This window comes from Ailuropoda melanoleuca, chromosome X (genome assembly GCF_002007445.2).
Source record: "Ailuropoda melanoleuca isolate Jingjing chromosome X, ASM200744v2, whole genome shotgun sequence".
NCBI lineage: Eukaryota > Metazoa > Chordata > Mammalia > Carnivora > Ursidae > Ailuropoda > Ailuropoda melanoleuca.
The window spans coordinates 50,041,297-50,068,138 of NC_048238.1; the positions used below are offsets into that span (position 1 = coordinate 50,041,297).

The 26,842-nt window shown below is 37.6% G+C and overlaps 1 protein-coding gene across 8 annotated transcripts in view; it reads right to left on the minus strand.

Moving 5' to 3' along the window:
* Positions 1-26,842, minus strand: part of OPHN1 (oligophrenin 1) — a 569,682-nt gene that overhangs the window by 390,547 nt on the left and 152,293 nt on the right. For all 8 annotated transcript variants that reach the window (XR_004622535.1, XR_004622536.1, XM_034650021.1 and 5 more), the window contains exon 3: positions 8,433-8,528. Coding sequence is in view for 6 of the 8 variants with exons in the window: in XM_034650021.1 (XP_034505912.1) it covers positions 8,433-8,528 (96 nt within the window). In the remaining 2 variants the exon portion in view is untranslated. The remainder of the gene's footprint in view (positions 1-8,432; positions 8,529-26,842) is intronic.

A 26,842-nucleotide genomic window follows, 5' to 3' on the forward strand; every position in this document is an offset into this window, starting at 1 on the left:
AAAACAGACTCTTAACTATAGAGAAGAAACTGAGGGCTGCTGGAGGGGAGGTGGGCGGTGGGGGATGGGTTAAATGGGTGATGGATATTACGGAGGGCACTTGTGATTAGCACTGGGTGTTATATGTAAGTGATGAAGCACTAAATTCTATACCTGAAACTAATATTATACTGTATGTTAACTGGAATTTAAATACAAACTTGAAAAGAAAAAAAAAAAAAATATATATATATATATATATAAGGTTCTCCAGTGAGGTCCGCCAGAGTTTTTTAGATTAAGTCAAAACTTTTGGGACTCTGCCTAGGTCTCCTTCCTGATCTTTTCCCATCTGTGTATTATTCCCCATAAACTTCAGGATACAATCCCAAATATTTCATGAGGCATTCCAGGCCTCTCACTGTCTAACCCAGGCATCAACATCATGAACCCATGCACTGTATTTGGCCAACAGGTATGTTTTGCTTGGTTTGCATAGTGTTTTTAATTTGACTTAACTGTTAACACTTAATACTATGCAAAAAATACCTGGGTATCATTTTCTGGAAAAAAAATAAGAGATTCTGGCAACATAGGCCCACATTTTTAGATGACAACAATCACTGGAGCCCATTCAAGGATGCTGGTCTTAGATGGAGCATGTCTTTTTCCGTTTGTCACGAGCCCTACCTCTCATTACCAAGTCAGAGAGACAGAATATCAATTGCCAAACTATATCCAGTCTGCTATGGTCATTTTCATCACCTGCCAAGACTCTAACTTAGCCTTTACACAACCTCTCAGGTCTTAATCTCTGACTCCTTTCCCACTTTTTCCAGTCACATTCAATGACGTACAGTTTCAAGAAAGATATAATCTTACTCCCCTCAAATCTGCTTTTTTTTTTAAAGATTTTATTTATTTATTTGACAGAGATAGAGACAGCCAGCAAGAGAGGGAACACAAGCAGGGGGAGTTGGAGAGGAAGAAGCAGGCTCATAGCAGAGGAGCCTGATGTGGGGCTCAATCCCATAACGCTGGGATCACGCCCTGAGCCGAAGGCAGACGCTTAACCGCTGTGCCACCCAGGCGCCCCTCAAATCTGATTTTGTATATTTGTTTTCTCTGTTGTCTTTTCTTAATTCTCATTCATCCTTTAGAAATTCAACTCAGATCAGGACCAGGACAGCAGGACAGAAGAGAGGAGAGTGAGGCACTTAGGGTGCAAAGTCTAGGAGACACTCACACTCTGGTGCTCACCTGCACTTTGCATGAATCTGAGAATAAGTGCTTTCTTTCTCTTTTTTTGTTACTATTCTCCCTTTTCTTCTTTTATATCAGCAAATCACATCTCTCTCTTTCTCTCTCTCTCTTTTTTGGCTTTTTATGCTTTTATTTAAATTCCAGTTAGTTAACATACAGTGTAATATTAGTTTCAGGTGTACAATATAGTGATTCAACACTTCCATATATCACCTGGTGCTCATCACAAGTACACTCTTTTATCCTCATCACCTATTTATTTATTTATTTATTTTATAATAATTTTTATTATATTATGTTATTCACCATACAGTACATCCCTAGTTTTTGATGTAAAGTTCGATGATTCATTAGTTGCGTATAACACCCAGTGCTCCATGCAATACGTGCCCTCCTTCATACCTACCACTGGCCTATCCCATTCCCCCACCCCCCTCCCCTCTGAAGCCCTCAGTTTGTTTCCCAGAGTCCATAGTCTCTCATGTTTCATTCCCCCCTTCTGTTTACCCCCCCTCTTTCTTCTTCCCTTTCTTCTCCTACTGATTGGTAGGAGAATAAGTGCTTTCTTAAATTTCAGCCCTAGCATCCTCACTTGCCTCACCCTAGCCCTGCATCTAACTTCAATATCATTTCTCTGAGAAGTCTTCCTTGTTTATTCTCCCCATCTCTCTCTCTCTCTCTCTCTCTCTTTCCCTCTCTCTCTCTCTCTCTCTCTCACACACACACACACACACACACACACACACACACACCCCAGTGTGGAATAGGAGCTACTGTGTGCCTACCTCTATCATAGTACTTATATTATCTTGCAATTGTATACTCATCTGCCTCCTTTAATAGACTAAGATTCTCGAGGGCAGGGAGATTCATTGTGTTTCTGAATCCCGGCTATGGCACTTAGTGGACACTTTCTACTTATTTACTAAAGAACAAATACATAGCAGGGTTCCTCAGAAAAGAGCAAGGAGGTCCTCTGAAGCCAATGTGGGAAGCACCCATCTTTCTTGCTGCTGGTACTTCAGTGATATAGGAAGTTATTTGCCTATACTTCTTCCTAAAACTTACCTGAATGGAAGTTCCATGAGGGCAGGATACATAGCAGGTGCTCAATAAAAATTAGTTGAATAAATCGTTGGACTTTAGGAGACCTTGGTTCCAGTAATAAATCTGGCACTACCTTCAACAATCACTAGCCCAACTCTGGACATCAGTTTCCCTATCTGTAGAATTGGCAGGAGTGGTGGTGGGGAGGTTGGTAAACCAGCTTAGTATATTCTCATTTTCTCCCTCCTTTCCTCTCTTGCTGTGTGTGTGGGGGGGGGTGTAAGAGCGTGTGCGCCTGTCTCTGTCACTGTCTCTCTGCCTCTCTCTCATCAGTTTATGTAAAGTGCTTAAAACAAGACCTGGTACTTGGTAAGCACTCTGAAAGTATCAGCTTATATTTTAATCTGGAAATCCAACTTTTCAAGTAAATTCTTACATGCTTCATTTGAGCCTTGGTGAATAGGAGAAATTGAGGATCCAAGGAACAGTTTGAAAAATGCCGAAAACTGACATGGGGTTCCAAAATGCTCACTGATGTTATGATCACTGTGTAGAAATCAGGGCCCTGGGCTCCACTACAGAGATTCTGATTCATTTGATCTAAGAGAAGTCCCAAGACCCTGGATCAATAAGAGCTTCAGGTCACTCTGACATGTATTGGGAATAACTAAGCTACATATTCTCTAAGGTTCCTAGAATACTAACATTTTATTTTACATTTTCTTTTGCAGTTATTCAGGAAGTATAATTTCAAACTGAAATTTTCCAAAACTTAGGTTCCACCACCTTCCTGGTAACAACTATGAGATACTTAGCACCAATCATAAGTCAGACACTGAGCCTAATGATTTACATATACTCTCTGGTATATGTATTTATCTGATTTACTCCTCACAGTCTTGTGAAATAGATTATACTTCCTGCTTTATAGATGAGGAAAACAGAGGCCCAACAAGCTTAGGTAATGTTGCTAAGATCCCATAGCTAATAAATATGAAGTATACACAAAACTAACTAAACACCTGAGATTTCCTTCAGTTACTGAGCTAGAGGTAGAGAGAAAGCCAGGCAATGTCAATCGAAGGCATAGATGTCTTGCTCTAGAGCAGGGACAAATGTCATCATCAGGGCAGTGAGACTTCCTCCCACTTGTCCCTATTATACACTACTCAAGTTAGTTACTAGCATTGATGATCAAGGGAAGGAACTCTTCAGAGAAGCCTCAGGTTTTGCTTCACATCCTCTAGGAATCACTACCATCTCTGTTAGACAACTGGTATCTACAAGGGGGTATTGAGTCACATTTTGCAGCCATCACGAAAAATGCATTATGAAAAGAACCGCAAGGCACTCTTCACATATAATGTGAAATCTAAATCTCAACCCAAAATTCTATCATAACTGTACTTTCACCAGTTTGTCCAGTTAAACAGAAGATCTACCTACTCTGGGCCAGTAGTGTTGGCAACTGGAGGGCATGGCACACTCTCAGCTTCCAAAGCAACTGTTCTTTCCCAACGATGCCTTCCCAGTAGGGTCTCTAATATTTCTTCTCAAAGCCTCCAAAGAACCTCACCTTAAACTGTTGGAGCACTGGTTGTTCTTTTCACTACCACCACAAATCCCAGCTCTCAAAATGACATATTCAACAAGGACAATGACTAGGACAGGCTAATTAAAATCTCAAAATTCTTTTTCAGTCCCCATGGATAAAGGTCAATTCATGAGGTATCATCCCTAAAGGCAATGATCAGATGAGAACTATAAGTTTCTGGAGTTGGTAGGCAAATGGTAACTGAGTTAAAGCGTTGTTATAAATCATACATTAAAAAGCAAATGTGTCGCAGCTAGCAGCTTTCAAGGAGCTCACAAACACCCACAAGAATGACGGGGGGGTCATTTTTATTTTTGTTTATAAGCCATCATGCTCAAACTCACACACCTTTTTCCTAAATGGCACTGGCTGACATTTATGGTAAGGTAGGTGACGTACCCTCAATAGGCCCACCCCTATAGCTCCTTGGGCATTGGTCTCGCCCTTTCAAATCAAGGGGAAGACCCCAGGGCCTCTGCACTCTAGGCATGTGATGGAAGTGGCAGCCCTGATGATCTCAGGGTTGGCTTCAGAGTCCTTCTTTTGTCTTTGAAAAATAGTGCATGTTCATAACCAAATAGCTGGTCTTATAGGGTCTAAGAAGTCAAACAGTATTCCTTCATTTTGTCCTATTTTTTGTTTCCTATAGTCCAAGATGGTACTGTTTCTGCTCATATAATCCCATCTCTATTCCTGGCTTCCATTGCAATAGTTGATTACTTCCATGGTTCATACCCACATTGATCTCCTTATGCAATGGTCAGTCCACCACACCCTTCGTGTTCTCTTTCAAACAGGCTGTCATTTTTTGTAATATGGATAGGCAGAGAAACGTCCGCATTTTGAAGTTCTGGTTCCATTTTTCTTAATAATTCCATCTTCAGTTCATTTTTCTCCTCTCAGTTTTTAGTAGAGACAGGGGGAACCAAGCCATTCTTTTAACACTTTACTTAGAAATTTCCTCAGCCAAATATTCAATTTTTTCAGTCAGAAAACACTACCTTCTACAAAACATTGGAATACACACACAATTCAACCAAGATCTTTGCCTATTTTTTAACGAGGATCACTTTTCTCCATTGTCTAATAACATGTTCTTCATGGAAACTTCCTCCATGGCTCGCCTTTTTTCTTTCTGAGCTCTCACCACAACTGCCTTTAAAATTCCATTCATGGCAATTTAGGCTTTTCCTAGCATGCACCTCCAAACTTTTGCAGCTTCTTCCCATTACTCAGTTCCAAAGCTACCTCCACATTTTTAGGTATTTGGTACAGCAGCACCCCGACTTCTCAGTACTGATTTCTTTCTGTCTTACTAAGTTTAGGATGCTGTAACAAAATATTATAGACTGGGCAGCTTATAAATAACAGCAATTTATTTCTCACAGTTCTGGAGGCTGGAAGTCTGAGATTAGGGTGTCAGCATATTTAGGTTCTGGTGAGAGTCCTCTTCAAGGTTGCAGACTGACAACTTCTTGTGTATCCTCACATGATGGAAGGAGGGTAAAAGAGCCTTCTGGTATCTCTTTTATGAGGGCACTAATCCCATTCATGAGGGGTTCCACCATCATGACCTAATTAGCTCACAAAGACTCCAGCTTTTAACACCATCATATCAGGGGTTAGAATTTCAACATATGAATTCTGGGAAGGACACAGAAACATTCAGTCCACCGCAGAGTACAAAGAAATCAAATCTTACATTAACAATGATTAAACAGTTAACATGTATTGAGGTACTGTGTACACATGGCATTGATCATCTCATCCCTATTTCAAAGGTGAGAAAAATTAACACTCAGAAAGGGAAAGTCACCTTCCCAGGTTACACAGATAATAAGTTCCAAAGCTAGAGCTCAAATATGGGCTGACTCTAGAGCCCATGATATTAAGTTTTAAATAAGTCATGCCCTTAGACAAAAATAGATTTGCAAAATTAAAATGAAGTGAAGTATTTTGTTCAGGATCGCGCTGAAAGTATAGATTGCTCTGGGTAGCATAAATATTTTAACTATGTTTATTCTTCTGATCCATGAGCATGGAATGTCTTTCCATCTTTTTGTGTCTTCATCAATGTCTCTCATCAGCGTTCTGTAGTTTCTAGAGTATAGATCCTTTACCTCTTTGGTTAAGTTTATTCCAAGGTATCTTATGTTTTTTGGTGCTATTGTAAATGGAATTGATTCCCTAATTTCTCCTTCTTCAGTCTCATTGTTAGTGTATAGAAATGCAACTGATACCTGTGCATTGATTTTGTATCCCGCCACATTACTGAATTGGGGTATTTACCCCAAAGATACAGATGTAGTGAAAAGAAGGCCCACATGCACCCCAATGTTCATAGCAGCAATGTCCACAGTGGCCAAATTGTGGAAGGAGCCGAGATGCCCTTCAACAGACAAATGGATAAAGAAGATGTGGTCCATGTATACAATGGAATATTACTCGGCCATCAGAAAGGATGATTACCCAACATTTGCATCAACATGGACAAAACTGGAGGAGATTATGCTAAGTGAAATAAGTCAGGCAGAGAAAGACAATTATATGGATTCACTTATTTGTAGAACATAAGGAATAGCAGGGAGATCATTAAGAGAAGGATGGGAAAAATGAAGGGGGGGCAAGGGAGGGGGAGATGAACCATGAGAGACTATGGACTCCACGAAACAAACTGAGGGTTTCAGAGGGGAGAAGGGTGGGAGGTTGGGCTAGCCCAGTGATGGGTATTAAGGAGGGCACGTATTGCATGCAACACTGGGTGTTATACGCAAACAATGAATCATGGAACACTATGTCAAAAACTAAGGATGTACTGTATGGTGACTAACATAACATAATAATAAAAAATTTAAAAAATAAAAATAAAATGAAGTGAAGTGAATAAATAATCTAAATTCAAATGTGTGCCTCATTAGTTACACCACCACATTTACCAAAACTGTCATCAATCTTAGTCTCATAAAAGTACTCATTGAAGTGTTATTTACAATAGTGAAAAATTGGAAATAAGCTAAGTAGTTGAATATTATATAAAGTATGGCTCCTATAATAAAGAGATCTAAATGCATCCATTATTCATTCATTCAGCAAACATGTATTGAGCATCTTCTATATGCTAGGCACTCCTCTACATGCTGGGGAAGTAGCAGTGAAAAAAAACAATGTCCTTGCCCCACCATGAAGTTTACAAAGAATTTTAAATGCTATCAGAAGATGATTATGATAAAATGTTAGGTTAAAAAGATAAAATTTTGTATTTAGCATGAACTAATTGCATATACATAAAAGAGATACATGTACAAAAGAGAGCTAAAATATAATATGCCAATACCATCCAATACATTGTGTCTGTGCTGGAATATCTTACTATCATAGGTAATTTATAGTTTTATATTATTATTCATATTTACTACAATGATCATTAAATAATAATAATACATTTTTATATTTTAACACTGGGGTTCATAAACACAACTGTGTAACTAACTTGTTTCAGTGACACTAAATCATTTGCAATAGTTCTGTGGTTCAATGTTCGTGTCTAGCAAATGCTTTACACTAACTCTTTAATTCTCTGGTTACCAGACTTTTTCTTAAATGACCAGAACAAATATTTTAGGCTTTGAAAGCCATCCAGTCGCTGCCACTTCTATTCAGTGTTGTTGTCCTACCACAAAAGTATCCTTAGACAATATTTAAATGAATAAATGTGGCTGTGTTCCAACAAAACTCTACTTACCAAAAAAAAGGTGGCAGGCAAGATTTGGCCCAAGGGCCAAAGTTTGCTGACACCACTTTAACTTCATAATAACTAACACAAACACAAATTTCTTTAACTTCCACTGTTCAATCTCTTCCTGGTAACATTCTTTATATTAATATTAACCACATATTATAGATGACAAGACTAAGGCTCAACAAATGGAAGTATCTGTCCAAGATCACACAGCTCACAGAGTGAGTTGTTAAATTCAATTTCCAAGAGAGATGTCAAATGTCCTGTTGTCTGAAATGCTGGACATAAATAAATGCTACTTTTAAACATTCTAGAGGAGTTTATTCCTTAGAGGACTGTTATTCTAAATCATTTTGGATTTTGTTTAAATCACTCTTTAATTTATCCTTTAAAAATATCTATTTTCATGTATTAGATTCTTGAAAGAAAAAGTCCCCTGCCGATTGACTGAGTCAAAGGCCTCAGTGGAGATTTAAGGGATATCTTTTTATTGCTTTTGTGTGAGAGGGGAATGGGACTGGGAGACAGTGTTTCTTTTTTTTTAATAATATTTTTTTATTATATTATGTTAGTCACCATACAGTACATCCCTAGTTTTTGATGTAAAGTTCCATGATTCATTACTTGCGTATAACACCCAGTGTACCATGCAATACATTTCTTTATCCTTCGTAAGCAGCTTCCCATGAGCTTGGCACCAGACAACAGAGGATGAAGATGCCCAGGTTCCCTGTATCCAGAAACCTAGGAGACTGCATGGTATCAGAACTGCCTCAAGAGGCACAAGGCCACATGCAGCTGAAGACTTACCAATGTTAATCTCATCATCAGTCAAAGTGTCTCCAATAAAATCAAACTGAAAGGACTGAAGTGTCTGAGAAAATTTCTGAACAGCTGAAGAATAATCTGCAAAGTAAGAGAAACAGAAGAAATGGTAAAGACTGATGTACTTTAACTGATTTACTCATTTCTGAAGAAATGAAGTGAAGTCCTTCTTTTAAGTTATGGGACATGTTTTAATCTCAATTCCTGTCCTCTCTGACTTCTTCTACCCAAAGCCTGTAAGACTTAAAACTACCTAGTTTTACTCCTAAAAGAGTATCTTTAAGCATAAATTGAGCACCAATTATGGGCAATGGACTAAATGCTTTCTCACCTCTCGCCAAACAAATACCCACAATCATTCTACAAAGGAAAAGAAAAAGAACAGCCGAATTTTAGAGTTGTGGTACTCAAGGTCCCTGAGCTAGCCAGCAGTGTCAAAAGTAGAAGCCAGATGGTCTGTCTATCTCTCCAGGGCCTTTTCCATGGCAACACAGGCACAACTTGGACATTTTACATATTAACCATATGGCAGCCTGGGTTAGGATACTATCTGGCAGGAGAACAAATTTAACTTGTTCACACAGTATTCCCCAAGGGACCTGAACTAGGGAGGCAATTAATGAAAGACTTCAGGATGGTATGGCCAGACAAATGCTTTTATTTTTGAAGAATAATTTTGAACTTTATTATATAAATGTCCAATGAAGGTATAAAACTAAATTACATTTTGTTAGCCTTTTGACAAATTATCTTTAGTGAAATTTTTAAAATATGACCTTCACCAAGAAGCCCAGCCAAACTCTCCAGCCTTGCTACTCTGAGTGGCTCTCAGAGCAGAATTATCATCACCTGGGAGCTTTATGGAAATACATATTCCCAAGTCAAACCCCAGACTTACTGAATCAGAAACTGCATTTTCATATAATCCCTAGGGGATTCATATGCCCTTTAAAGTTTAAGGTGCACTGCTCTCACTAACTAAAGTAATCCATTACACCATATCCTAAGAAAGCTCGAACTTTTGGTTATTTTTGGCTCCCTTTTCCTATTTCTTCTTTAACTCCAAAGTTTCATCATCCTCCACCTTCTCAGCTATCAGATACATAGGCTTATGAGAATTTTTGCTCTCAGACTAACAGAAAGGGAGACAATGCAAACAACAGCATCTATTCCTTTCAATAAAAAGCTAACATGGTTAAGCACAAACACAATAAAACATGTCCAGACATTTGGCCAGAGCAGATTAACCTGCCTAGAATTTTATTGCCATCTTGTCTACATCCCATTTTCAGAAGACCTTATTTTCAGTATTTAGAGCTTTGACCCTTTGAACACACCATTGGCAAGGAGGAGGTGGGGAGAAGAGGAGGAGAAGCAGGAGAGGGAGGAGAAGAAGGAGGAGAAGTAGGAGGAGGAGAGGAGTGCCTGGGTGGCTTAGTCGGTTAAGCATCTTACTTATGATTTCACCTCAGGTCATGATCTCATCAGTAGTGGGATTGAGCCTATGTCAGGCTCCACACTCAGTGTGGAGTCTGCTTGAGAATCTCTCTCTCCCTTGCCCTCTGCCCCTCCCCCCACTGGTTCTCTCTCTCAAATAAATAAATAAATAAATAAATAAATCTTTAAAAATGGAAGAAGAAGAAGAAAGGTTTTAGAAAGAGTAGGGACTGCAGACCATATTACCATGCCTTCTCAAATTTCCACATTCTAGAGTAACATTTTCTACTTCAAATCTGGTCCACATAAATGTAAAAGGAGCATGCGCACCCTGTTTTCCATATTTCATCAGCAAAGAGAACACGAAACTGGCTCCACGGCTGGAAAACAATCACTTTTCTCTGGCCACTTTGGCCAGCAGCAAAGGACAAGTCCAGACTTCCCCCATGTGCTTTCTGTGTCACTCAGGGAAATTAAGTAAGAATATTCATTATATTGCCCTTTCACAAATACCTGGATTCCTTCAGTTTTTTCTTGATACAAACAAGGTACAGTTAATAATAACTGCTCTTTTACAATTATCTGAATATTTGAGAAAACGCAAATATTATTATTATTTTTAATATTCATACTATTTTGTAAGTAAAAGCATGGGGTAAGAAAGGAGTTGCATTCATTCCCATTTTCATTATTTGTACCAACTTCTCTTCTCTAGACCTCTAGCCTGATTAAAAACACTACTTTATATTTGCACAGAGCTTGAAAAAGTTTATGAAGGACTTTCCATAAGCACTCTCACTTACTCCTCTTGAAAACACAAAGGTAGGTATTACTATACTTACCTTATAAGCAAACAAATAAAAAATGAGACTATGCAGACAAATCACAATCGCAAATATAAACAAGCACAAATTGACAGCTCCTCACTGAAAGAAAGTCTCATATATTTGACCTCTGTACTAAGAAAAGAACCAGAAATGAGTCATGTATTTCAGAGAAATGAGTTGGGTAACTTTTGGACTTCAAAGAATCAATAGATAACCTATAAATGCTTGTTAGGTATGGGGCATTTATTTCCTTATTAAAATAAAACTTACTACATCACTCTAGACCATGTAAAATCATTATTTTATCTTTCCTAATACTTCTGCATCCTTGTCCACCAGCCTCTGTCTCATAATTGTTCAAGCTATCTTTGAGGGTTCTCACTACACCACCTTCTGATTCACGTGTCTTCTATAATGTCTTTCCCACACTCATTCTAGAACGTAGCTGGATAGTGTTTTTTAGGCGACTGAAGCTTTCTGGGAATAAGGTAGAATAAAACAGGATTAATTAGTCAGGCAATTAATTAATGTTATATAGAAACCAATTTACTTATTATCACTATTATCTTCTATGGAATCATATAGAACATACTCATATCTAAATTACTTTAGTCTGCACAATATCTTAGAAATTCATTTATCTGTAATTCATTATTTTTGTTACTGAGTAGATTCCACTGTATAAATATACCATAATTCATTCATTCACTTATTTATGGACATTGTGCTGTTTCTAGTTTTTCACTATTGTGAAGAACGTTACTTTAAACATTCATGTAGAAATCTTTCTAGGACATATATTTTCATTTATCCTGGGTAAATACATAAGGGTCCAATAAAACGGCTATAGGATTGGTTGGTAAGTGTATCTTAAAACATATAAAAAAAAGGGTCAAATTGTTGTTCCAAAGTCATTGTACTACTTTGTATTCCTATCAACAATATATGAAAATTTCAGTTGATCCACATATCTTCCAACATCTGGTAACTTACTTTAAAATCTTTTTAGTAAAGTATTCCTGACATACAATGTCATATTAGTTTCAGGTGTACAACATAGTGATTCAACAACTCTATACAACATTATGCTACGCTCACCACAAGTGTAACTACCGTCTGTTACCATACAATTCTATTAAAATGCCACTGACAATATTCCCTATGCCGTACGTTTCATCCTGGTGATTTACTCATTCCATAGCTACAAGCCTGTACCTACTGCTCTCCTTCACTCATTTTGCCCATTCCCCCACTCACTCTAAGTGATGAGAGCCATAAAATTCTTTTGTAAGGATAATGGCATGACTTTTGGACCACATCTAAAAACAGGGACTGGTTGACAGAAGAACTAACCATGTAATTAGAGCATCGGAACTCTCATTCTCACTCTTCTGACCTCTGGGGAGGAGAAAGAGACTAGAGGTTGAATCTACCACCAATGGTCAATGATTTAATCAATCATGCCTATGTAATGAAGCCTCCATAAAAACCCAAAAGGAACTTCCAGGTTAGTAAATATGTAGAGAAGTGGGGAGAATGGTACACTCAGAAAGGGCATGGAAGCTCCATACCCTTTTCCCATAATATGCCCTATACATACCTTCTATGAGGCTGTTCTTATGTTATATCCTTTTATAGTAAACCTGTAATCTAGTACGTAAAATATTTCTTTGAGTTCTGTAAGCCATTCTAGCAAATGAATCAAACCTAAGAAGGGCACTGTGGGAACCTTTAGTCTATAGCCAGTCTATAGCCAGTTGGTCAGAAGCACTGAACTTGTGACAGACATCTGAAAGCAGTAGTGCAGCCTTGTACTGAACCCTTTACCTGCAGAATCTGGTTTCCAGGGAGATGGTGTCATAATTGAGTTGAATGGTAGGATCATTAAGCTGGTCTTCAGAGAATTGCTTGTTAGTGTGGGGAATCCAGTCCCAAAAATACATTGGAATTGGGTCCAGGAACCCAAAATGCTGAAGCATTCAGCAAAATGCTGAATAAAAAAAATAGAGAATGGAAACTTGGAGAATGACATGTGCACAGGACCTATGCAAAGCTACAACCTATCCCTAAGAATCTAGAATGACATGTACATGTGAAGGAATGTGTGCACACCCCAGGCTGTGTCTATGTTCATGAAAAATTTGAGATGGCCCTAATCTCTCACTTCTATCTGACCTTGAGGCCCGGAACAAGCAGAGAGAGAATGGTAGTTAGAGTTGCAAACTGACTAGCTGGGTGCTGGAGGCATGCCATAACATACACCCAATGAAGCCCTTCGCCAAAAGCTGGGAAGCTTGCTGGCTCAAGATATTTCATGGAATCCTTGTCCAATCAGTAGGTGATCATTAAGCTAACCTACCAAAGACTTCAGTGGCCACACACAACAAAAATACAGACTTAAATACAGAATTAGTTCAAGAAGTCAATAAACAAGAAAACAACAACAAACACATAAACCATGGGGAAAGAGAGAGGCTCTCATTTCAAGAATTGTCACATTATACAATATTAAATGCACACTTTTCAACAAGAAATTAGGAGACACACAGAAACAGGAAACATTGGCTTATACTAAAAAAATGTAATCAACAGAAACTGTCCATGAGGAAGCCCAGACATTGAACTTACTAGACAAAGATTTTAAATTAGCTATTCTAAATATATTCAAAGAATTAAAGAAAACCATATCTAAAAAAAACTAAAGGAGAAAATGAGAACAATATCTCACCAAATACGGAATATCAATAATGAGTCGGAGAATATTTTAAAAGAATCAACTAAAAATTCTGTAGTTAAAAAATACAATAATAGACATGGAAACTTTACTACACAAGCTCAAGATTAGAATTTGGCAGACAGAAGAATCAGTGAGCCTAAAGACAGGTCAACTAAGATTACCAAATCTATGGAACAGAAAGAAGAAAGAATGAAGAAAAATCAACAGAATCTCAGAGACCTATGAGGCACCATAAACATAACAACACACAATGGAAATCCTAGAATAAGGGAGGAAGACAAAGAAAGAATATTTGCCACATTTGATAAAAATAAAGATCATCTTCACTCCCAACAAGCTCAATACACACCTAAAGAAAGATAAACTCAGATATACACACCTAAAAATATCACAGTCAACTGCTGAAAGATAAAGAAGGGGACAAAACCTTTTAAAAAGGTAAAAGAAAAAGACTCATCATGGGGGAGTGAAGCATGAGAGACTATAGACTCTGAGAAACAAACTGAGGGCTTCGGAGGGGAGGGGGGTGGAGGAATGGGATAGGCTGGTGATGGGTAGTAAGGAGGGCACGTATTGCATGGTGCACTGGGTGTTATACGCAACTAATGAATCATCGAACTTTACATCAAAAAACCAGGGATGTACTGTGTGGTGACTAACATAATACAATAAAAAAAATATTAAAAAAAAAAAAGAAAAAGACTCATCATGAACAAGGAATCCTCAATAAGATTAACAGCTGAATTTTTATCAGGAATCCTGAAGGATCAGACAGCAAAGTAGCACATTCAAAATGCTGGGGTGGAGGGAACTATCAAGATAATGAGTAAGGGACAGGTGAGGCTAGGAAGAGAAAGACACGTAGGGAGCTACATGACTAGGCTCACAGAAATCCCAGATAAGAAGAAATGTTATAGATGAGATATTAACCAGAGAGAAGGGAAGGTAACAAATCCACCATCTTTGTTCTAAATATAGAAAGGATATGCCTATGAAATTTACAAATCCACCATGTTGGTTCTAAATATAGACAGGATATTCTCATGATATTTACAAATCCACCTGTTTGGTATTAGGTGCTATGGACAAGAAATTTACCAAGTTCCCTGGTCAGTTTTCTATAAAAGACTGACCATAAAATCCCTCAGTGGCAACCCATTCAGGACCACTCTCACTCTACAGAGCTCCTTTTCTTTCCTTTCTGTTCTCAACTTCACTTAATAAACTTTCACCTCACTTCACCCTTTTGTGTCCATGAGATTCATTCCTCGACTCTGTGAGACAAAAACCCTGTAACCCTACAATAATATTCTGCATCTAGCAAAATTAAACTTCAAAAATGAAGATACTCCCAGATAAACAAAAACTGGATTAGTTGCTAGTAATCTGCCCTACAATAAATACTAAAGGGAGTCTACCAGGCTAAATTCAAAGAAAAATAAACCAGGATTTGGGAAGATGGTGTCAGAACAGAAAGACCCTAGGTTGGTCTAGTCCCATGAATACAATGAGATAATTATCAAATCATCCTAAATACCCAAGAAATCAACCTGAAGACCAACAGAACAAACTCCACAACTAAAGGGAGAGAAATGGCCACACTGAAGAAGGTAGGAAGTGGGAAGACATGGTTTGAGGGACAAATGGATCATGGGTGCTGCAGATGAGAGGGAGCCATGGTCACAAGAGAAGGGTGAGAGAAAGAAAGAGGAGCACACAAGGGCAGACACAAGGAGAATGTTTTCCCAAAGCCATTAACAGGGAAAACAAGAGGGCTGTTTTCTGAGTTCTTACAACTAGCAGGGCTTAAAGTCTGGAGTTTTAAATGTCAACAGGCTTGGCTGTTATGAGCCTGGAGGGAACTGCACTGCTCCTGGGGAGAAGACAGGCAGAAAAGGGGAGGCAGGCAGCCTGGAAACAGTGATCTGAAAAATTCCTGGGACACACAGAGGGGAGATTATTTATTCTAATGTGAGTACTTCCCTGAGAGACAGTGCTCACAGAGATGTTTCTCTAGGGACAAAAGAGCTGGCTGGTCCCATTTCACTCCCTTGCCCCTCAGCATAAACACAGAGCCACCTGCAGGAGGCAGCACAGGGCCTACACAGTCTGCCTGACTTGATTACAATAATTTTCACACCCCTGTGCTCTGGCGGGACTACCTGCTCAGTCAAGATTGCCTGAGTCCCAGTACCGCAAGACCGTCCCCCAAAAGTCCAGCACAATCCCCTACTCACGCCACATCTCTAAAGCATGGAGTATTAAAGGTCAGCAGGCTTGACAGAATTAGAGCCCAAAGGTCACTGTGCTGCTCCTGGTGAGAAGTCAGTCAAAAAACCCTGAGGCAAGGGGTGCCTCCATGGCTCAGGCCTTAAGTGTCTGCCTTCAGCTCAGGTCATGATCCCAGAGTCCTGGGATTGAGCCCCGCATCGCATTGGGCTCCCTGCTCAGTGGGAAGCCTGCTTCTCCCTCTCACACTCCCCTTGCTTGTATTCCCTCTCTCTCTGTCTCTCTCTGTCAAATAAATAAACAAAATTAAAAAAAAAAACAAAAAACCTTAAGGCAGATAACAGAGAAACAAAAATCTCAAAAATGCCTGGGGCACAAAGGGGGAAGACAATTCACTCTTTTCAGAGTGCTTCTCTAAGAGGCAGCCTTCAAAGAGACACCTCTCCTGGGACAAAGAAGCTGACTAGAGCTATTTCCCTTCCCCCTCCCGCATAAATGCAGAGCCACCTGCAGGAAGGAGCTCAGGGCTGTCACAGGCTGCCTAACTTGCTTATACCAACTCTCAGACCCCTGCACTCTAGTGGGACTGTCCTTCTCTGTCAAACTTGACTCAATCCCAGCAGAGCAGACCCTTTCCATAGAAGACCAGCAGAAACCCCTGCCCACACCATGTCTCCTGACCAGAGTTCCAAATGCTTCAGTTCTAGATAAAGCAGGATCCACTCTCTTTGCATGAACAGACCACAGCAAACCTAGTTCAAATTTGCCACACTCTGGCCAAGGACCAAACACTGCCCACTGCAGGCAAGGAGAGGTTTACTGATGATTGGTCTGAAGGATAGAACAGACAAAACATAGCAGCAGAGCACAGGAGCACACACCAGAGATACCTGACATGCCAAGCCCTGGACGCTATATGACCAATTCTTCATAAAGTCATTACTCTCAAGAACAGCAAGCAGAACAGGCTTTTCTAACACAGAGAAGAAGACAAAGACTTAGACAAAATGCTATGATGGAGGAATTTATTGCAAATGAAAATAAGATGAGGCCTTGGGCTGAGTTCTAAACAAAGGAGATATAAGTAACATGACTGATAGAGAATTTAAAGCAACAATCATAAGGATGCTCACTGGACTTGATAAAAAAATGGAAGGCAACAAGGAGAATTTTACATCAGAGATAAAAGTTAAAAAGGAATCAATCAGAAATGAGCAATGCAATAACTGACACTGAAAACAAGCTTAATGGAATGAACAAAAGGCTGAAAGAATTATGAAACACAAGAATAGACTTAGGCAACTCAGTGATTCCATCAAATGTAGTAACATTAATATTACAGGAGTCCCAGAAGAAGAAGAGAGAGAAAGGGAAGCAGAATATTTATTTGAGGAAATAATAGGTAAAAAGTTCCCTAATTTAATGAAGGAAAGAGACATCCAGATCCAGGATGCAGATAAAACTCCCATCACAATCAACAAAAGGAGGCCAACACCAAGACATGTTATAATTAAATATAGTCATTAAAAAAATCCCTAAAAGCAGCAAGACAAAGAAGTACCTAACTTACAAGACAAGATGAATAAGGCTAACTACAGCCCACTTGACAGAAATTTGGCAAGCCGGAAGACAGTGGCATGATAAATTCAACGTGCAGAATGGGGGGAAAAAATCTGTAGCCAAGAACAGTCTATCCAGCAAGGCTATCACTCAGAATAGAAAAGTTAAAGAATTTACCAAATAAAATCTAAGGGACTTACTTCATGGTCACTAAACCAGCCCTGCAAGAAATATTAAAGGGGACTCTTTGAGTGGAAATGAGAGGCCAAAACTGACAAAGACAGGAAAGGATCATAGAAATCTCCAGAAACAATGACAAAACAAGTGATAAAACAGCATTAAATACATATCTATCAATAATTATTCTGAATGTAAAGAGATAAAATGTTTCACTCAAAAGACATACGGTGTCAGAATGGGGAAAAAAAATTATACCTGGCTTACTCATTTGAGACCTAAAGATCCCTGCAGATTAAAAGAAAGGGGATGATGTCTATTTGTCATCAAACAAATAGACAACAAAAGAAAGCCACTACAGCAATATATATATCGGACAAACTAGAATTTTTTTTTAAAGATTTTTTTATTTATTTATGTGACAGAGAGACAGCCAGCAAGAGAGGGAACACAGCAGGGGAGTGGGAAAGGAAGAAGCAGGCTCCCAGTGGAGGAGCCTGATGTGGGGCTCGATCCCCGAACGCTGGGATCACGCCCTAAGCCGAAGGCAGACGCTTAATGACTGTGCTACCCAGGCGCCCCCGGACAAACTAGACTTTAAAACAAAGACTGTAACAAGAGACAAAGAAGGGCACTATACAATCATAAAAGGGAAAATCCAACTAGAAAATCGAACAATTGTAAATGTTCATACACCGGACATGGGAGCACCCAAATATGTAAAACAATAACAAACATAAAAGAACTCAATCATAATAATACAATAATAGTAGGGGACATTAACATCCCACTTACATCAATGGAGAGATCATCTAAAGAGAAAATCAAAAAAGAAACAATAGCTTTGAGGGGCGCCTGGGTGGCTCAGTCATTAAGCCTCTGCCTTTGGCTCAGGGCGTGATCCTGGCATTCTGAGATCGAGCCCCACATCAGGCTCCTCCACTGGGAGCCTGCTTCTTCCTCTCCCACTCCCCCTGCTTGTGTTCCCTCTCTCGCTGGCTGTCTCTCTCTCTGTCAAATAAAATCTTAAAAAAAAAAAGAAAGAAACAATAGCTTTGAAAGACACACTGGACCAGATGGACTTCACAGATATATTTAGAACATTCCAACCCAAAGCAGCAGAATACACATTCTTTTCAAGTGCACATGGGCGATTCTCCAGAACAGATCACATATCAGGTCACAAAACAATACACAATACATACAAAAAGACTGACTCATACCGTGCATTTTTTTCTGAACACAACATTATGAAACTTAAAGTCATCCACAAGAAAAAATTCAGAAATACCATAAATACATGGAAGTTAGACAACATGATACCATACAATAAATAGGTCAACCAGGAAATCAAAGAAGAAATAAACAAAAAAATCCCACATGGAAACAAATGAAAATAAACACACAACAGTCCAAAACCTTTGGTATGCAGCAAAAGCAGCCCTAAAAGGGAAGGATATACTAATATACACCTACCTCAAGAGCCAAGAAAAATTTCAAATAAACAACCTAATCTTATACCTAAAAGAGCTAGAATAAAGAACAACAAATGAAACCTAAAGCCAGCAGACAGAAAGAACTAATAAATATTAGAACACAAATAAATGTGTTCTATACGTGATTCTATAGAGAAACTAAAAAACACAATATCAATATAAAACATCAATGAAACCAGGAGTTGTTCTTTGAAAAAATTTAAAAAGTTGATAAACACCCAGGCAGACTTACCAAAAAGAAAAAAGAAGGCCCCAAATAAAAAAAAATCACAAATAAAAGAGGAGAAATAACAAAAAACACCATGGAAATAAAAACAATTAGAATATTATGAAGAACTATATGTCAAATAATTGGACAATCTAGAAAAAATGGATAAAATCCTAGAAACATAAAAATTCCCTAAACCGAAAAAGGAAAAAACTGAAACTTGAACAGACTGATAGCCAACAAAGAAATTGAATCAGTAATAAAAAATCTCCCAGCAAACAATATTCCAGGTCCAGGTGGCTTCATAACACTATTCTTCTCAAACTAATCCAAAAAAAAAAAAAAAAAAAGAAAAGGAAGTAAAACTCATGCTAAACTCATACTAAAAAGAAAGAATTATCCTGATACCAAAACCACATAAAGATTCCTCTAAAAAAGAGAACTATAAGGCAGTATCCCTGATGAACACAGATGCAAAAATTCTCTATCAAACACTAGTGATCAATCAATACAGTACATTAAAAGAATTGTTCATCATGATCAAGTGGAATTTATTCCTATGTTGCAATTTGGTTCAATATTTGCTTATCAATCACTGGGATACATGACATGAATAAAAGAAAAGAACCATATGATCATTTCAATAGAAGCAGAACAAGCATTTGACAAAGTTCAACATCCATTCATGATAAAAACCCTCAACAAAGTAAGTTTGGAGGGAATAAATTGCAACATAATAAAGGCCATATATGAAAACCCAAAGGTAATATCCTCAAGGGGGAAAATCTTAGAGTTTTTCCCTTAAGGTCAGGAATAAGAGAAGGATATCCACTATCACCACTGTCAATTAACATAGTACTGTAAGTACTAGCCACAGCAAGCAGACAACAAAGAGAAAGAAAAGGCATCCAAATCAACAAAGAAGAAGGAAAACATTCACCATTTGCAGATGACATAATACACTACATAGAAAACTTAAAAGACTCAACCAAAAACTTGCTAAAACTGATACAGGAATTCCCTAAAGTTACAAGATACAAAATCACCATACAGAAATCTGTTGCATTTCTAAACACAAATAATGAAGCAGCAAAAAGAGAAATTAAGGAATCAACCCCATTTACAAATATACCAGAAACCATAAGATACATAGGAATAACCCAACCAAAGAGGTAAAAGAAGTGTACTCTGAAAACTCTAAAACACCGATGAAAGAGATTGAAGATGACACAAAGATATGGAAAAGCATCCCATGCTCATCGATTGGAAGTACAAATATTGTTAAAGTGTCTATACTACCCAAAGCAATCTACACATCTAATGCAATCCGTATCAAAATACCACCATCATTTTTCACAGAGCTAGAACACTCCCAAAATTTGTATGCACCACAAAAGACCCTGTAAAGCCAAAGCAGTCTTGTAAAAGGAAAACAAAGCTGGAGGCATCACAACTCCACACTTCAAGTTATATTGCAAACCTATAGGGATCAAGACACTATGATACTGGCACAATAATACACACATAGATCAATGGAACAGAATAGAAAACCCAGAAATTAACCCAAAACTATATGGTCAGTTAATCTTCAACAAAGCAGGAAAGAATATCCCACGGGAAAATGACAGTCTCTTCAAAAATGGTGTTCGGNAAGGTAAATTCAAAATGGATGAAAGACCTAAATGTGAGACAGGAAAACATCAAAGTCCTAGAGGAGAACACAGGCAGTAACCTCTCTGACATCAGCCACAGCAAGTTCTTTCTAGATATGTCTCCCGAGGGAAGGGAAACAAAGGATAAAATAAACTATTGGGACTTCATCAAAATAAAAAGTTTCTGCACAGCAAAGGAAATAATCAACAAAACTAAAAAGCAACATTTGGTATGGGAGAAATGTTTGTAAAGGACATACTTGATAAAGCATTTGTATCCAAAGTCTATAAAGAAGTTATATAACTCTACATACAATTGATTTTTAAATCCTGATCTTGTATTCTACAACATGATGTAGTTTTTTAGTTTTAATAGTGTTTTTGTTGAGTCCTTAGGTTTTTCTCTATGTAAAGTCATGTTATCTATGAGCTTTACATCTTCCCCTCAAATTTGGATGACATATTTCTTTTCCTTACCAAATTGTCTTGGCTAAACTCTCCAGTAGAATGTTGAAAAGAGGTGGTGAAAGCATACATCTTTGTTTTCTTGGCCTTGTTGAGAAAGTGCTTAGTTATCCACCATTAAGTGTGTCGGCAACTGTGGTTCTTTTGTAGGTGGCTTTTATGAGGCTCCCTATTTCTAGTTTGTTGAGTGTTTTCCTCATGAGTGGGTGCTGGATTTCATAAAATAATTTTCTGCATCTATTGAGATTTTATTAGTTAATTCTACTTATTTATTGTATTATGTTGACTTTTACATGTTAATTTATATTCCTGGAATAAATCCTACTTGTTCATGGTAGATAATACTTTTATATGTTGTTGGAATAAATTGGTTAGTTCTATTAAAGTAGTTTTGCATCTTAATTTTTATTTTATTTTAACATTTTATACATTTACTTGAGAGAGAGAGACAAAGAGAGACAGAGACAGAAAGAGAGCACAAGCAGGGGAAGGGAGAGGGACAAGCAGACTCACCGCTGAGTGGGGAGCCCAATGTGGCGCTTGATACAAGGACCCTGAGATCATGACCAGAGATGCGGTCAGATGCTTAAATGACTGAGCCACCCAGGTGTCCCTTGTATTTTTATGAATAAGGGATCTTGGTTTCTAGTTTTCTGTTGTTGTGATGTCTTTGTCTAGTTTTGGTATCAAGATAATACTGGCCTCACAGAATGAGGCAAGAAGTGTTGCCACATATTCTATTTTGTGAAAAGTTTGTGGAGGTTTAGTGTTGATTCTTTTTTAAGTGTTTTTGTAATGTTTACCAGTGAAGCCATCTTGCCCTGATATTTTCTTGTTTGGACATTTTTAAAAATTACTAATTTAATCTCATTTCTTTTCATATGCCTATAAACATTTTCTATTTCTTCTTGAGACAGTTTACATAGTTTGTGTGTTTCTAGGAATTTGTCCATTTCATCTACATTGTCTAATTTATTCATGTTTAATTGCTCATAATATTCCTCTATAAAGCTGTTTATTTCTGAGGTTTGTAGTAATGCCTCATCTTTCATCCTGATTTCAGTAATTTGAATCTTTGCCCTTTTTCTTCTTGGTCTTTGTAACTAAAAGCTTGTTAATGTTGATGATTTGGTTTCATTGCTTTTATTAATGTTTCTATTTTTTATTAATTTCAACTCACTTTTATTATTTCATTCCTTCTGCTTGCCTTGTGTTAATGATTCCTTTTTTTCTAGTTTCTTCTGGTATAAAGGTATGTGATTGATTTTAGATGTTTTTTTTCCTTTTTAATACAGGAATTTGAAACTATATATTTCCCTGTATGCATTGTGTTAATTTTATCTGGGAAGTTTTGGTATGTTGTATTTTTGTTTCCATTTATCTCAAAGTATTTTCTAATTTCTCTTGTGGTTTCTTCTTTGGTCCTTTGGTTATTTAGAAATATGTGGTTAAATTTCCACATATTTGTGGATTTGCAAATTCCCTCCTGTTGATTTCTTTTTTTTTTTTAAGATTTTTAAAAATTTATTTGAGAGAGAGATTGTGAGAGAGAGTGAGATCACAAGCAGGAAGGAGGGGTAGAGGGAGAAGCAGACTCCCCGCTGAATGGTGAGCCTCATGTGGGACTTGATCCCAGGACCCTGGGATCATGATCTGAGCTGAAGGCAGACACTTAACCAGCTGAGCCACCCACGTGCCCCTCCTGGTGATTTCTAATTTTACTCCACTGCGGTAAGAGAACATAGTTTGTATTATTTCAATTCTGTTAGTTTTATTGAGGCCTAGCCTATGGTATTTTCTTGAGGATCTTACTGTGCAATTGAGAAAAAGGTGCATTTTTCTGTTGTTGGGTGGAGTGTTTTATAGATGTATGTTATGTCTGTTGGTTTGAAGTGTTGTTATGTCTTTAATTTCCTTATTGATTTTACTTCCACTTTTTGTATCCATTATTGAAATTGGGATATTAAAATCTCTATTTGTTATTGTTGATTTGTCTATTACTTTCATTTCTGTCACGTTTCTGCTTCATGCATTCATATCTCTGTCAATAGATGAATGTCTGTTTATAATTGTGATATCTTTCTGTTGGATTTTTTTACAATTTATCATTAGTAAATGCTCTTCTTTGTCTCTAGTCCCAATTTTTGTCTTAAGATGTATTTTCTCTTATATTATTATAAACATTTCTTCTCTCTTTGGTTACTGATTGCATAGCGTATCATTCTCCATCTTTTTAACTTTCAAAGTTTTCATGTCTATGATAGAAGAAAGTATTTTATAGACAGTCTAGAGTGGAGGCACTTTTAAAATCCATTCTACCACTCCCTGGCTTTGATTAGTTTTTTACTATATTCATGTTTAATTTAAAACAGACAAGATAGGATTTACATCTGACATTTTGTTATTTATTTTCTGTATGCCTCGTATAGATTTTGTTCCTCTGTTCTACCACTGTTGGTTTCCTTTGTGCAAAGTACCTTTTCTAAAATACCCTTTAATTAGTTCAATTTACTATGTATTGTTCAGATATTTTCTTAGTAGTTGTCCTGGTAATTACAGTTAATGCCTTAATACACAATGTAGGGTAGATTGATACAAATTCCAGTTGCATAAAAACCTTTTCTCCAATATAGCTGTTACCTCCCCTTACCTTTGATCCCATATTTTCATAGAAATTATACTTTATATATTATAATTCCATAAAAATACCTTTATATTTATTGCTATACAGTTTCCTTTTCAACATATATAGGAAAAAGGAGTTACAAATAAAATACACTTATTCTGCCTTCTGTATGTACTTGTGTATTTCCTTTGCTGGTACCACTTTTTTCTTTCTTCATGTGGATAAAGTTATGGCTTAGTGTTCTTTGTTTTTTCTTTAATTTTTTATTTTAACTCCAGTTAGTTAATATACAGAGCTGTATTAGTTTCAGGTGTACAATATAGTGAGTCAACACTTCCATACATCACCTTGTGCTCATCATGACAACTGTATTTCTTAATCCACATCACTTAGTTAACCCAATCTACCCCCTACCTACCTCCCTTCTGGTAACCATCAGTTTCTTTTCTACAGTTAAGATTCTGTTTCTTGGTTTGCCTCCTTCTCTCCTTTTTTTCACCTATCATCCTTTGTTATATTTCTTTAATTCCACATATGTGTGAAATCATGTGGTATTGGTCTTTCTGAGTTATTTCGCTTAGTATAATACAGTCTAGCTCCATCCATGTCATTGCAAATGGTTAAGATTTCATTCTTTTTTATGGCTGAGTAATATTTCAGTATACACACACACACACACACACACACACACACCATATCTTCTTTATCCATTCTTTATCCATTTTTCAATTGATGGACATTTGGGTTCTGTCTATAATTTGGCTATGTAAATAACACTGCTTTAAATATCAGGGTTCATGTATCCCTTTGACTTAATGTTTGTGTATTCCTTAGGTAAATACCTAGTAGTGCAATTGTTGAATCATTGGGCAGTTTTATTTTAACATCTTGAAGAAACTCCATACTATTTTCCACAGTGGCTGCACTAGTTTGCAATGCCACCAAGAGTGCAAGAGGGTTCCTTTTTCTCCACATCCTCACCAACACGTCTTGTTTCTTGTATTGTTTATTTTAGCCATTCTGGTAGGTATGAGATGATATCCCATTGTAGTTTTGATTTGTATTTCCCTTATGATGAGTGATGTTGAGCATCTGTTCATGTGTTTGTTGGCCATCTGTATGTCTTCTTTGGAAAAATATATATTCATATCCTCTGCCGATTTTTTAATTGGATTATTTGTTTTTTGGATGTTGAGTTTTTCATAAGTTCTTTATATATTTTGGATACTTACCTTTTATTAGATACGTTATTTGTAGATATCTTCTCCATTCCATAGGCTGCCTTTTAGTTTTGTTGATTATTTCCTTTGCTGTGCAGAAGCTTTTTATTTTGATGAAGTCCCAATAGTTTATTTTATCCTTTGTTTCCCTTCCCTCGGGAGACATATCTAGAAAGAACTTGCTGTGGCTGATCAGAGAGGTTACTGCCTGTGTTCTCCTCTAGGACTTTGATGTTTTCCTGTCTCACATTTAGGTCTTTCATCCATTTTGAATTTACCTTTCTGTATGGTGTACAAAAGTGGTCCAGTTCCATTCTTTTGCATGTTGCTATCCAGTTCTCCGAGCACCATTTAAAAAAAAAAAAAAAATATATATATATATATATATTTTATTATATTATGTTAGTCACCATACAGTACATCCCTGGTTTTTGATGTAAAGTTCGATGATTCATTAGTTGCGTATAACACCCAGTGCACCATGCAATACGTGCCCTCCTTACTACCCATCACCAGTCTATCCCATTCCCCCACCCCCTCCCCTCTGAAGTCCTCAGTTTGTTTCTCATAGTCCATAGTCTCTCATGTTTCATTCCCCCTTCTGATTACCCCCCTTTCTTTATCCCTTTCTTCTACCGATCTTCCTAGTTCTTATGTCCGAACACCATTTTTGAAGAGACTGTCATTTTCCCGTGGGATATTCTTTCCTGCTTTGTTGAAGATTAACTGACCATATAGTTTTGGGTTAATTTCTGGGTTTTCTATTCTGTTCCATTGATCTATGTGTGTATTATTGTGCCAGTATCATAGTGTCTTGATCCCTATAGGTTTGCAATATAACTTGAAGTGTGGAGTTGTGATGCCTCCAGCTTTGTTTTCCTTTTACAAGACTGCTTTGGCTTTACAGGGTCTTTTGTGGTGCATACAAATTTTGGGAGTGTTCTAGCTCTGTGAAAAATGATGGTGGTATTTTGATACGGATTGCATTAGATGTGTAGATTGCTTTGGGTAGTATAGACACTTTAACAATATTTGTACTTCCAATCGATGAGCATGGGATGCTTTTCCATATCTTTGTGTCATCTTCAATCTCTTTCATCGGTGTTTTAGAGTTTTCAGAGTACACTTCTTTTACCTCTTTGGTTGGGTTATTCCTATGTATCTTATGGTTTCTGGTATATTTGTAAATGGGGTTGATTCCTTAATTTCTCTTTTTGCTGCTTCATTATTTGCGTTTAGAAATGTAACAGATTTCATTTTTTTATAAGATTTTGTTTATTTATTTGGGAGAGAGCATGAGCGGGGGTTGAGGGGCAGAAGCAGACTCCCTACTGAGCAGGGAGCCCAATGCAGGGCTGGATTGCCAAGACCCAGAAATAATGACCTGAGCTGAAGGCAGATGTTTAACTGAGCCACCCAGGTACCCCAAAATGCAACAGATTTCTGTACATTGACTTTTGTATCCTGAGACTTTATTGAACTCAGTTCCAGTAGTTTTTTGGTGGGTTTTTTTTTAAATTGCAATCTTTATTTTTTTATAATAATATTTTTTATTATATTATGTTAGTCACCATACAGTACATCCTTGGTTTTTGATGTAAAGTTTGATGATTCATTAGTTGCGTATAACACCTGGTGCACCATGCAATACGTGCCCTCCTTACTGCCCATCACCAGCCTATCCCATTCCCCTACCCCCTCCCCTCTGAAGCCCTCAGTCTGTTTCTCAGAGTCCATAGTCTCTCATGCTTCATTCCCCCT